The 13,918-nt window shown below is 27.5% G+C and overlaps 2 protein-coding genes across 3 annotated transcripts; both read right to left on the reverse strand.

Moving 5' to 3' along the window:
• Window positions 1-982: 982 nt before the first annotated feature.
• LOC145191115 (putative ATP-dependent RNA helicase an3) lies at window positions 983-7,559 on the reverse strand. The gene is made up of 16 exons (XM_090066800.1): window positions 7,369-7,559; window positions 7,030-7,069; window positions 6,721-6,810; window positions 5,923-6,099; window positions 5,773-5,821; window positions 5,391-5,490; window positions 5,156-5,200; window positions 4,818-4,908; window positions 4,663-4,736; window positions 4,482-4,583; window positions 4,037-4,252; window positions 3,862-3,951; window positions 3,443-3,587; window positions 3,165-3,352; window positions 2,784-3,058; window positions 983-2,492 (listed from the first exon to the last, which is right to left on the reverse strand). Exons 1-16 carry the CDS (start codon window positions 7,411-7,413, stop codon window positions 2,258-2,260), a joined length of 1,962 nt encoding a protein of 653 aa, XP_089922926.1. The 5' UTR covers window positions 7,414-7,559; the 3' UTR covers window positions 983-2,257.
• A 1,498-nt stretch (window positions 7,560-9,057) lies between these two features.
• On the reverse strand, window positions 9,058-10,367 carry LOC149881665 (uncharacterized). Of its 2 annotated transcripts, none has more exons than XM_090067062.1 (3): window positions 9,797-10,367; window positions 9,636-9,714; window positions 9,058-9,445 (listed from the first exon to the last, which is right to left on the reverse strand). In XM_090067062.1, exons 1-3 carry the CDS (start codon window positions 10,283-10,285, stop codon window positions 9,366-9,368), a joined length of 648 nt encoding a protein of 215 aa, XP_089923188.1. In that variant the 5' UTR covers window positions 10,286-10,367; the 3' UTR covers window positions 9,058-9,365. The 2 variants fall into 2 exon arrangements, with proteins under 2 accessions (XP_089923188.1, XP_089923189.1); XM_090067063.1 differs by having other exon boundaries at window positions 9,401-9,445; window positions 9,807-10,367.
• Window positions 10,368-13,918: the final 3,551 nt, after the last annotated feature.

Consider the following 13,918-nt stretch of genomic DNA (forward strand, 5'->3'; position numbering starts at 1 on the left):
TTCATTATTCTGTGAAATTCGTGAATAGGGATATTTATGATGTGAAGCATCATTGTTTCGTTTTTCTTCTTTTCCATTTTCTTTCTCTATAGTTAGTTACTTTTTTCTTGTAGTTGGTTCAAGTATTAAAAAACGACATCATGCTGTATATAAATGTTAGGGAGAAAAGTCATATATAATAAAAATCTAATATGATAAAATAAAAAAATATAAAATGTTTTTTATATCATATATTATTTTAACACCCCCACATTTCTAAAAAAAAAAAATTTATTACAAAGAAAAACAACGTTGCAGTTACAATATTACTGCTACAACACCCTATCATCATGCAACACCCAATCATCATACAGACACTTGAAAATTAGGTTGCTAATATTAGTAGTATTTCGATTAATTTGTCCAACCCTTGCAGATATATTGTCATAAGACGTATGTATTAGATTGAGGAGATAATTTTTTATCAAGTGAGAAACTTGCTTTAGATCCGTCCGTTCTAAAATGATGTAAATAGTTACATTTGTTCTTCGAGTTCTTCATGATCGCCTGCTCTGCACTGAATTCGTATACGTACAGCCTGGTTACGAGACTCAGACAGGTCAGATGAATTTTTTTTGTTTGTATTGCTGGATTAGTTTTTTTGTTAGTAGATTTTTCAGATTTCTAGCTTTAGTCTGGACTCAACAGGAAAGTATTATGACTAAGAGTGGATTTGCCACATTCGGAATTTGTCATTGATTATCATATATAAGCTATAATCTTCTTTTGGTAAACGATTTCTTTAAGAGACCATGAGGAGTATAAGAGATGTTAATGCTAAATATTAAACCCCCTTTTTTAAATAAAATGGAATAAGCGGAATTTTTCCATAAGTTAGCATGTCATTTTCACTAACACCAACACCAATAAAAAAAAACTCGAATATGTAAAAAAAGTTCAAATTCACCATTTTTAACGGATGACACAGATAAAAATAACAAAATCCTTTTCATTTTTTTTTTCTTTCTTTCATAAACATGAAAAAGGAGCATTGAGGAAATCCATTTAAAAATTAAAGAATGATTCAGAAATTGGAACTAGATAAATTTTAGAGGATTTAAAGAGGAAAAATAAGTACCTTGTAGACCAAATATTTACAGAGAGTAGAAGAGTTCTAAAAAAATTTGTGCTAATAAATAAATAATCTGTTTCGCTAATAAAACTAGTTTATATATCCTTAATTTGTTACAATAAACACACTAGGCGGTGTGAAAGTTTTCGTATCAAAGATGATTGGGAGAATTAAAAAAAAAAAAAAAAATCAAATTAAAGAACGACAACTTAATCCAACCCTCATACAATCATAAAAACTAGGATTATTGTTCTGTGGCGAGAAATCGTTCTCGAGTAGTTAAGTTTAACTCAATCAGTAGAATCGAAAATCTTAAAAAATTTTCTAAATCGAAAAAAATAATAAAAACTAGCTTCATAAATATAACTCAACAGAAAAATATACCGCTTTTATATAATTTAAAAAAATCTGCTTCGACTATTTATAAATTTCCGTATGGAAAATGTCTTCTGAAATCAGCTTATAAAACATACGTTTTCTATGAAGTTACTGCATAAAATACCAAAATAAATTTGGTTTAAACAATACTATAACAAAATAACAATAAAAAAGAATAGAGGATATATTTTACATGTCTAATAAAATAATTATTCATTAATTTTGTGTAATTAGAAATGCCAAATTTAATATTAGAGCCGCAAAATCACCTCTAATCAACAACTAAGTTGCCTTTAATAAATTGTTTATATAGAAACCTATGTTTATGATAAAATTAAAAAAACATATAGTTTAATAACATAAAACTATATGAAAAACAAACAAATAACCTAAGAATTTTTAACAGCAACTTCATTTAAACATTAGCCATACCATAATCCATGAGCAGATTAATCTATCATTTTCCAGCAGAGCAACAACGCTAACTTGTCATTATTTATTTATATAAAGAACACACCCTTTTTTTGTATTGCAGAATAAACCAATATCAGGCATAAAAACACCACAAGACAACTGCTACACATCATTACAGACATTCAAAATTTGATTTCTTTCTGCATTAATCTCTTCTAAGACTCTCTAATGCTACCTTCATCAACAACAAAATGGACAACCTTTTAGCTCCTAAGGACTTCATAAGAATAACATAACTTTGGCTCATAGGAGTTCGTAACTTTTTAACTAGTTAGCGACTCATTGATTGACAAATCAATCTATTACTTTTTCATACCAATCATCACTGTTATTGCTATGACTGCGTCCTCCAGCAGCACGATAGTTATTTTGCTGGTAAGAAGGCTGATGATTGTAAGTAGGCTGATAAGGCTGATATGGGTTGCCAACATGTTGAGGAGGAGCCTGATAGTAATTGTTACTACCACCACGATTTCCAAACTGTCGATAATCACGACTACCAAAACCACCACCACTGCCACCACCATACCTAAAAATCAAATGTTTTACATTATTAGTTTTACATATTTAGTTATATACATAGAAAAAGCTAGATATAAGAAAAGCATAAAATTCTCTAAGTTCTATTTGCAAAATAAGAACTTGTTTATCAGATATTTTAAAAGAAAAACAAAACAACAACAACAAAAAAAACTCAACTTATTTACATTTTAAAACTTATGTGCAATAATATTCTGATAAAAACTATAATTTCACAAGAAAGCAAAAATCCCAAACATTTCAATACAGATATTATATCTAAGGAACTAAAAAATTTTACCTAGTCTTTTGGGCCTTTTTAGCAGCTTGATGCTGCTGAGCTTGATATCCCATAGATTCTAACCATGAGGGTATTTCTTGTTTTGCCTCAGCCAAAATATCCATTAAGTCACGAGCAACATTTCGGTTTTTATCATTAAAAAAAGAAGTTGCAAGACCTGTGTGTCCTACACGGCCAGTTCGACCTATTCGATGGACATATTCTTCAATATCACTAGGCATGTCAAAATTAATAACATGCTTTACATTTGGAATATCTAAACCACGAGCTGCCACCTAGGAGAAATAAAGCAAACTTAGAGCTGGATAAAAGATATTTAAATGAAATTTATAAAATGCATTTGTTTTTCTATCAATAAATTGACATTTAACAAAAACTTACAGCAGTAGCCACCAAAATTGGTGTTGTACCCACTCTAAATGAAGCAAGAGCCTGCTCTCGCTCTCGCTGGTGGCGGTCACCATGAATTGATGTAGCATGATAGTTTTCTGGACAGCGGAATAAAAACTGCTCTAAAGCATCTGCACCACGTTTAGTTTCAACAAAAACTAAGGTAAGGGAGTCTGGTCCTGTAAAAAAAAAAAAATTAAAAATAACAGTATAAGCATAATTTCCTAAATATGAACAGAAACATTCACAGCATAAAATGTAAAACTAACCTGAAGCGTTAAGCAAATCAAGTAAAAATTCTCTCTTATCATGTTCTTCTACCCAAACAACTTTTTGTGTGATATTTTCACTAGTTGAGCCAACACGACCAACAGCCAAAAATATATAATTATCCAAGAAATCTCGGGCTAGTATCTAAAAAAATTTTAAAATAATTTAAAAACAAAAATTTTAAAATAATTTATTGTCAAAATGCTTGAAAAATTTTGAAAGATGCACAAATTGATGATATAGTTAAATTCCAATTTTTAACATTAAAATTTTTTGAAGAGAAATTATTAATTTAAAAAGTTTTATTGGTGTCATCAAATGAAAAGTAGTTAAGTAACAATTATGAACCAAAAATGTTTCAATATACAAATCGATAATATAAAAAAAACAAATATATAATCCAATCTAACAACAGAACCTGTATTTCCTTTGGAAATGTAGCACTGAACATAAGTGTCTGACGTTCACCAGTTCTAGGCATGTCACATTTTTCTACAATTTCTCTTATCTGTAAATATAAAATGAAATAGATGCTAAAAGTGTTGTTATTTTAAGTGAATAGTACTAATACATTAACTTATTAAGCATTTTACTTGTGGCTCAAAACCCATATCCAACATCCTATCAGCTTCATCTAATACAAGAAACTTAATGCATTCTAAACCGACTTTTCCTCGTTGAATCATATCAACTAGTCGACCTGGAGTAGCAACAAGCAAGTGGCATCCACGGTCAATATCACGCATTTGAGTGCTCACATCAGCTCCACCATAAACAACACATGGCCGAATACATGAACGATACACAAACTAAAGAAAAAAATAAATGGCTAAACTTTGCAAACTTATGTGAAAAATTTTGAATAGCCTAAAAAAAATACTTGCCAAACATTTGAAATGGGAAAATAATTTTTTATGCATAAATTACTTGAAGAAAAAACCAAATAATTAAGCTTCACTAAACAATAAGGAATCTAAAAAAATTACAAATTCACTTAATTATAACTTACTGATTAAAGTAAATCTTATACTTATATACCTTTCTAGATTCATCATATATTTGAGAAGCTAGTTCTCTTGTAGGAGCTAAAACTAATGCAATTGGAAACTGTTTCTTCTTTCCCCCTTGGCGAATATTAGACTAAAGAAAAAAAATCACTTATTCTCATCTGCTAAGATAGTTCAATTTTAAAAAAATCAAGCTAATATTTTAATCTTACAGGATTTTCAAAAGGTCCTTCCTCAAATATACGACTAAGAATTGGTACCAAAAAAGCTGCTGTTTTCCCAGATCCTAAAAAACAAGAAATTGAAAAAAAAATATTATAATTGTAATTTAAATCACGTCATGTTGAAACTCTGGCAAACCAAATACCTGTCTGAGCACATGCCATTAAATCCCTTTTTGCTTTTATAATTGGTATAGAATTCTTCTGAACAGGTGTTGGTTTGGTATAATGTGCAAGCTAGAATATAACATGATTTCAATTTTAGGGATCTTAATATACACAAAGAAGTCCAATTGTGTTACAAAACTTAATCTATAGAAAGATGTTATGAAACTCACTGCTTTTGTTTCTCTTTTTTTTTTTTTTTAATTTGGATTGTTTTGTAATAACTTTTTTTACAAATAACTATTTTTTTAGTCCTAAAAAAAAAAACTTATTAGTATTTGAAAAGTTCTGCATATTTGATTAAAAATATAAAACTTACAGAAATGTTTGTGAGAATAATTTCTCCAAGATTTGCTTCCTCAAACTGTAACAAGTATTAAAAGTGATATAAAAGTTACATTAAATACAAAACTAAATTTTTTTTAGTTAATAAAAAAAAACATATCTTCCTAAAATAATCAAAACTTCACAGATTATCATATAATAAATAAATAATCAACTTTCATTAAGTACTTTTTAGTGTAAATAAATATTGAAATTTATTAAAAACATACTGTTTCTATACTCTTTGGAGTATTGCTGCCAGTAGCTTCAACAGGGATATCTTCATACTTGTCAAAATTTATCCCAGATTGAGCTGATGTAAATAACTCCCTGTTAGATAGAATATCTTTTTAATATTTGACGCAATTAAATGAAAAACTTACAAACAGGATTTAAAAGCAAATGCTGGTATTGTTTGTTTTCTTTCTTCCACTCTTTTCATTTTATCATTTTATTTTATCACAGTGTCAAGTACATTAAAAAAGCTTATATCATAAAGTTGTTATTAAAATAAAGAATTCCACAGACACTTTTATTTGATAATTAATGACTGAAACTTTATATCAAAAAATAAATGTTATTTGTTTCAATTTTTAGAAAGAAATAGCTTACAACTCAAGTCTTTCATTTCTTGGTAACAACTTGGACCAGTCAGCATTAGCTATTATTAAAATAACAATATACAAGAAAAGAGTATTAAGAAAAGTTAATATTGTAAATAGCACTAATCTAAATAAGAAAATGTGTAAATCTTTTTTTTACACAAAGCATCATTTGTCTCCCAGCGGGAGCCTCTTTCTGAATTCCATAAGAATTGCTCTCCTCGATTGGTCTGGTTATTGAGATAGCTGTTATTTTTATAACCATTGTAATTGTTTTGCTGCTGATAATGATTGTTGTACCCACCACCTCGATTAAAACCTTGCTGATAGCCACCACCTAGAGAAAAAAAATGCTTAATTTAAATATTTCCACTGCAAATATAAAATATTTAGCAAATACTAAAAAAAGGTAAAGATGTACTGCAAGGGATGCTTACATTACTTTCTTTAAAGTAACTGCTTAATAAATAAATGCAACATAATATTAACCTAGATTTTTTTCTGAAAAAATGCGTATGATTTTTTTAAATTGTTATCTTGTTGAAATAGAAACTCTGGTTTTAAAAATGCTTTACTTTAGTTTGACTTTCATAAAGTTAAGATTTTGTTGAAACATAAATTCTTTACTGCAGGCTTGATTTAAGAGATGAAAGAAAAGTGAAATAAATCATAATTCACAAAGTCCTTAATTAAAGGAAACCAAGTAGAGGCAAAAGAAAAACTCATGCAGCATTTCTTAATTTAGTTAAGTAATTATTAATTGAAGTATTTTTTAATAAAAGATTATTGTATCCTGCTTAGATATATACTATGAAAGTTGTTTGTTAAGAGGTCTATAAGAAAAAAAGAGGATCTTTATTCATATAATAAATTAGGATGTAACATAATATAATAAACTATTTATTTAAAAATAATAAATTTTTTTTGATATTATAAAACTAATTGAAATTAAACATACTTCGTGATGGGCTATCAAAATATTGAGGACTAATATTTTTTTGAGAGCCCAATTGTTGACCACGGAGATGAGGTGGAATGTAACGCGAACCTGCAAATAAATTGTATAACATGCTCTAAGTTGTGTGAATATTTAAAATATTGTTAAAGAGATATACTCATAAACTGTCTTCGTAATAATTTCAACAATATCTGCATTAGCTGAAATAGCTTGTTTAGCATAAATTACTTATTGTATTAAAACACATAACATTTACATGTATAATTTACATTTATACATGTATACTATAAAACAAGAATTGTATTATACCTTGTTGATTTCCTTGTTTGTTCAAGTCCAGACTAGCAACCTTAAATAAAAAAATCAATCAAAACTATTGGAGATTAAGATTGATTATATAACTTTAAGCTAAAATGTTAGCTAAAACTATAAAGTTGGTCTCAATTTGGTAATTTGAAGACTTATACATATATACAGATATGCACATACATGCATATATACATACACACATACATACATACACACATACATACATACATACATACATACATACATACATACATACATACATACATACATACATACATATATATAATTTAACTTAAAAAACTTAAGTTACATAGAAACATTAAAAATTCAGCAATTTACTCGTTGCCCTAGACCATGAACATCATTTTGTACGACATGACTCATAACTGTACTCGAAACGATAACTTCTATGTTGGTTTGATTTGCAAATATCTTTGAAGCGTTTTAGTTTATAATGAAGTTAGTTTTTATTTTTTCTAACAACCCGTTGAATCTCAAAGAAGAGTTCAAAGAAAGATCCGTCAGAAATCGGTGCTAAGTTTTTCAAAAGCCTGGGGAGAGTGGAATTAAACGCGTGGCTGACGTCACTTAGTTCATAAAGAAATGGGGTAGTGAAATGGGAAAACCCTTTGACAATTAACAATTTTCTTCGTTATTAATCCGCACTTTAAAATATACAGCTTCACTTTCCTATTGTGTAAAAAGTCCTATAAAATATGATCTTATTCCTGCAAAAATGTATACTAATTAAAAATTTGTGTTAAAGCTAATTTTTTAATAAAAAGTTTGAGGTTTGAACAAGTGAGTTAAGTCAAGTTAAATAAATAACTACTAATTAAAGAACAGCTTAAACCAGTGATTCTCTTATCTAAATATTATTCCATGTTTAAAAAAATTCTATCTTTATAGCTGTTAGAAAATTAATTCAATTTTGGTTTCTTGTTTTGGCACAAATTTCAGTTTCTGGTTTTAAACTTAATCGAAAGAATTGCGTCTATTGGGTCCGGTTTACAATCCAAGTGACATGCAAGCATACTCTATAATAGTTTAATATAGCAAGATAATAAAAAGGCTCGGTTTTTTGTACTCATTTTCAGTTGGTGTTACACTTAACTGGTTACTTAACTATTTAAGCTGGTTACTTTGAACCAATACACTTCATTATAGTTAGGGAGTATTTATTTTCTGGACCGAATATTTGAACATTTTGCATAAAAATCAAGTTATTATCAATAATCATAATCAATATAAACAATTCAATAAATTTAAGTGATTGGGAATGCAAAAACAAGATTAACGAAAGCAAGATTATAAATCTATGCTTTTGATCATATATTGTTGTATAGTCATATTTTTCACATAAAAGATTCATTCATGCTGTAAGCAATAATGAATCTGTCTAGAATGTACAGGTCTAGAATGGAATAGAATGTATGTGTGTGTGTGTATATATATATATAAGCTTGGTTCTTAACAGAGTTTGTAGGGTATGTAGGCTATGTAGAGTATGTTGGGTATTGTTCGTAGAAGCCCTTTTCAATTTTCTTAGTGTAATATTAACCTAGATCAAAATTTATCGACTGATTTCAGATGTCATCGAAAAAAACTTTTCATATAAAAGTTATGACTTTTTAAAGTTAATTCAAGGGGTAATTGGGGACAAATTTAAGCTTTACATGGTCAAAAAATTTTAAAGAAAGAATTTTTTTTTTGATGACATTTGAAATCTTTCAATGAAATTTGATCTATCATAAGATATAACAAAAAAAAAATATGATTAAAAGAGATGTAGTTCTAGGAATGGGACATTTAGGGGTCAGGGCGGGTTGGGTTATCTCCTATTGCTCTAATTTTTTGCAAGTTCCCCTCATTCAAAGTAATAGTATGGCCCATGCCTCTTAGTTACCAATCTTGAGCGAAATTCATGAGCACTCCCCTAAAATATGTGACTTCTCTTCAGATCCTTAGGGAAAAAATTTTTTTACATCTTTGGAATTAGGAAATGTTTTCTGATGACAATCAAAAAAAAAAAAAAAACATATTTGGAGATATCTTGAAAGGTCTTAAAGCATGTTCCTATACACCATGCATATATGTATATTACCTCATAAGAATATCTACATACAAATATTATATATATATATATATATATATTACTTCCATATATACGTGTGTATATATATATATATATATATATTTACGTATATATGGAATTATTATCATCTTTATAAACTCTTAAAGGTCATCGGCCATTTCTTCTGTAGCTATTAGATGAGGTAACCCTAAACTTTTTTGGCAAGAATGCTTTCTCCAACAAACCAGTAGAGTCAGTAAACTTAGCAAAAAAAGATGACCACCACTATTACAATTCCTACTTTTATCCCAGACTTTTTCAAATTTGTACCTTGTGTCAGACCTAGAATAAATCATGAAAATAATTTGGTAAGTTCTGACAAGTTTCAATGGGGAAAATGCAAAGGGTGGGGCCAGTTTTTATACACAGAGTGGGGAAAAAATAAAGTTTCCCAAACAAAACTTTAAAGAGAAAAAGTTCTTGTATAAAACAAAAGAAAAAAAAGATAACGCTTTTAAAAAAGTAGACTTACAACTATCCTTTGTTTTAACTTGGAACTCTGTATAAAGCAAAGGAATGCCATCATAAGAGTTTGGAAAGTGACGCAGTATCTAAAAAATAAAAAATAAGGACTTTGAAAGCAGCTCAGAGATAAAGATAAGAACAACATTTTAACAGAAATGAAATACACACCATGACATACAAAGAATTATGAGCTTCCATTACAAGTAAACTTATGTTTCCTCCATCTAAATATAAGTAACCATCATTTGTTGATATCTGTTGCTCAAACAATGGTAGACCAATGTGAAATGGTAGAGCATAACCTTTGTCATGCATTTCATGATGATGGTCAGCTCTCAATACAAAATCTTCACATAACGGAAATATTTGGTCACCATAGATTTCAGAACTAGTGACATACATATTTAGAAAAACCTGTGAAAGACCACTACATCGATCAAGGGTAACATTCATAAATGCTGTTACCTGCTGGTCATTCCCCAAAATCCATGTATTTTGGCAAATATGTTTTAGATTTGTAGCATAAGTACATTTTGTTAGAGGACAATTCTTAGATAATCCTGTGTTAAAATAACCATCAATTAAAGTTATACGAGTACTATTTATGCAAACAAAGTTTAATGTGGTGTTGTAAACTTCTACATCATGATCATTCATATGAAAATGCAAGCCACATCCAGGGATGCTTTCCTACCGGTTCGTGCGAACCGTTAGATGTAAATTCTATGGTTCGTGCGAACCGGCTATTAAAATAAGCAAAAATAAAATTTTTTTACTTTGGCAAAAAAAAATTATTTAAATAAAATTTATTTACCATTTGGTGCAATTTTATATACACAATTTGAATATTTTATCTAGTTTTAATTGCGATTCTAATTTTTTACTTTATAGAAATCTTTCAGTGAATTAGTCCTCCCCTCCCCTTTTTATTTAGATTTCTCCTAATATGTAAATTACCAGTGTTTTCATTGGTTGATTTTAAAGTTAACGCGCGTTTTTTCCGGACCGTTAGTAACAGTTTAGAAATGCTAACATTAACATACACGTGTAGCGTCAAAAATATGTATATAACCATAACTCGGCAGATGATACAAGGGTTAAAAAATTTAAACCGAACGAATATACTGAAAATCAATTAGCTATTTGGAAATATTTTAAATAATATAATTACTTTATAACAATAATATTTACTAATATATGAAATTTCACAATTTTTTGTTATGTTCAGTTTCTTTTTATGTAAATTTTGTATCTCTTGTAATGAATGAATAAAATATAAGTGATTTTCACCTCGTTGAATTATTTATTTATTCTCTTTTATCCTATTACATTATTGTTGCAAAGAATATGAATGATAGTTAAATATTCTTGACTTAGTCTGCCACTCTGACAACCATAATATTTTGATGGAAATATTAATATTAAAAAAATTTGTAAGAAAATATCACTGCGAACCGGTTGATAAATTTTGGGAAAGCATCCCTGACTACAATCATTACAATTCTATAATTATATCAAGTGTTAATCATTACAGTAATTATAATAACAATCATGATAATAATCAGAATGATAATAATATAAAAATATACATACATAAATGCATACATACATTCATACATACATACATACATACATACATACATACATACATACATACATACATACATACATACATACATACATACATACATACATACATACATATAAAGCATTATTTTCAAGATAATATTATTTGTCTTATAATAAATTGACATACAGTAGTTAGTATAGATAAGTACAGTAGCTAAATAACATGAAAGCAGCGAAATAAAAAGTAAAGCAAAAATACAGGTATTTAAATAATAATAATGATAATAAAAAAGGAAGATAAATACAGTAGACAAATACAGGGACATGTATACAGAAGTTAAGGTAGTTAAATCAAGCAAAAGGCATTTGAAAAGTTTGGCTCCTACTTGAATGTTTGTTTCAATTATTTAATTCTTGAAAATTATTTGTTTTGGAATGAATTTAAAATATATTTACTAAGTACATTTACAAAGAATGAGACCAAGACTGTATTTATCACATCATTTTAACATAATTTTTTTTTAACTTACAGAAGTTAACAAAATTTTTATAAGAACACTTACTCAGTGGCTTAATTGTTCAAACTAATTTGATAGTCAGGCATTTGAAAGTAGTGTACTATTTAGAATCAACAAATCTGTTACTTAGGATTTAGAAAGTAAAAATAACTTTTTTTCTTTTATTTTACAGAAAGGATCGTTATGTATTCCTTAGATTAATATCAACTTTTTTTTTTTCCAATATTAATTTTATATTTTTATGCAAAATGCAAATAATTTTAAGATCTTTTGCCCATATTAATTTTATATTCTTATTAAAACACAAATTGTGTAAGTTAAAATAATAAATGTTAAAGTAATCCATTTGTTTTGCTTTTTTCTTAAATGATATTAAGCCCTTATTGTATGAATTATGTGTTTTTGATAAACAGGTATGAAAGCTTTATATATACTTTAACCCAACAAAACTTTATAAACATATATTTCATTTGTCATCAACTTAAACATTTACTTGCCACTAAAAATATAATGTAGAAGCTTCACCGATTTTTATTGTTTTGGTTGATGGGCTCTACGTTCATAATATATCTCCACTCCTTTAAGGTTAGCAGAATAAGATATCTTTCTCAAGGCGATCAAAGTCCACCTGCAAATCATACTTATTTATGTGGAAATTATTCATGCAAAATTATACAAATTATGCTAAGTTTGAGTGCTTTAATACAGACATGGACATATAAGAGATGAACGTGCAATTTATTGTTTTACATCAAAGAGGCCGCAGAAATCAGCGAGCCATGCGAGTTTCCGAGAAACTCTAAATTTAGAATTCAGCAAAAAATCTACTTAAATGGCTGCCGACAGATTTAAGAGAGAAACTCTTATCACGTGGCATTAAGTTTAAAGTTTTACATCATTTGTTTAATAAGAGTGTTCAGAATAAAGTACTTCACGCGTTGACAAATTACTAAAGCATTTGTTTAATACGCGTTGTCCAATTACTAAACAAATAACAGCAAGGTAAAGGAAATTAGTTGTCGGCACGAACAGGATTTTTTCATTTTTTCAAGACGAATTTTTTCGTGTAAACAAAGCCCGTCAATGATAAAATAGATCTGTAAGAGTAATTTTAAAACGACTGAAAAAAGTTTAGTGAAATATAAAAAAGCTTAAAGAAAATTTTTTGTCAAGATCTGGTTTCATTCAATTCTTTGGTCCTTTATTCACCAGCCTTAAATTTGTGTATTTTTTTTTTGTATTTTTTCCGATACGTCGCCATTTTTTGCCTCGACTGCTCTAGAAGCTCCATAATATATATTTCACTATGCATTGTTTTTTTAGTAAGTGTATTTTCTAATGGGCATTTTTCATTATTCATTTGATAATTTTAAAAAGTTATTTAAATTTATAATTATCTTATAAATTGCGGCCAGATATTCCATGTTTTCGTTTTTCCTATTTCATATATTATTTCATTTATCATAAAAAGCACATAATAACCAATTAGTTTTTGTCAAATAAAATTTAGTTTATACATAGCTGGTAAATCATATTATTTTAATAATAAATACTTAGTTATTCTTGTGGTTTGCCATAAATTGGCTTTACTAAGTTTTTTAAAACTGTGACAAATTATTTTTTTCTTTATTGCATTTATATTCATATCGTGTATAAGTTATTTATTCTTGACTGTATATATTTCTGTTGTTAAACGTATATATATTATATATATATATATATATATATATATATATATATATATATATATATATATATATATATATATATATATATATATATATATATAAATGAATCTTAACTTATCGTAACAAATATCAAAACAAATTATCAAAAGGATTCAGGCGGTTAAACGTATATATATATTATATTAAACGTATATATATATTATATATATATATATATATATATATATATATATATATATATATATATATATATATATATATATATATATATATATATATATATATATATATATATATATATATATGTATATATAAAATTCTCCTCATCAGAAATATCAATACCATCATTCAAAAACTTAATCATGTAGTGTTGCTCTTCTTTACACAAAATAACTTTTCTCAGAAAGAAAATTAAAAAAAAAAAAATTCTTTAAAAATTTTGAATTTTTTTAAGTTAAAAACTGCACCAAACAAAAGTACAGGTCAAATTTTACTAGTATCGCACCAGTATAAAA

This window comes from Hydra viridissima, unplaced genomic scaffold (assembly GCF_058129835.1).
Source record: "Hydra viridissima isolate aposymbiotic clone 2 unplaced genomic scaffold, HvirCarnegie_v1 scaffold_11, whole genome shotgun sequence".
Classification (NCBI taxonomy): Eukaryota; Metazoa; Cnidaria; class Hydrozoa; order Anthoathecata; family Hydridae; genus Hydra; species Hydra viridissima.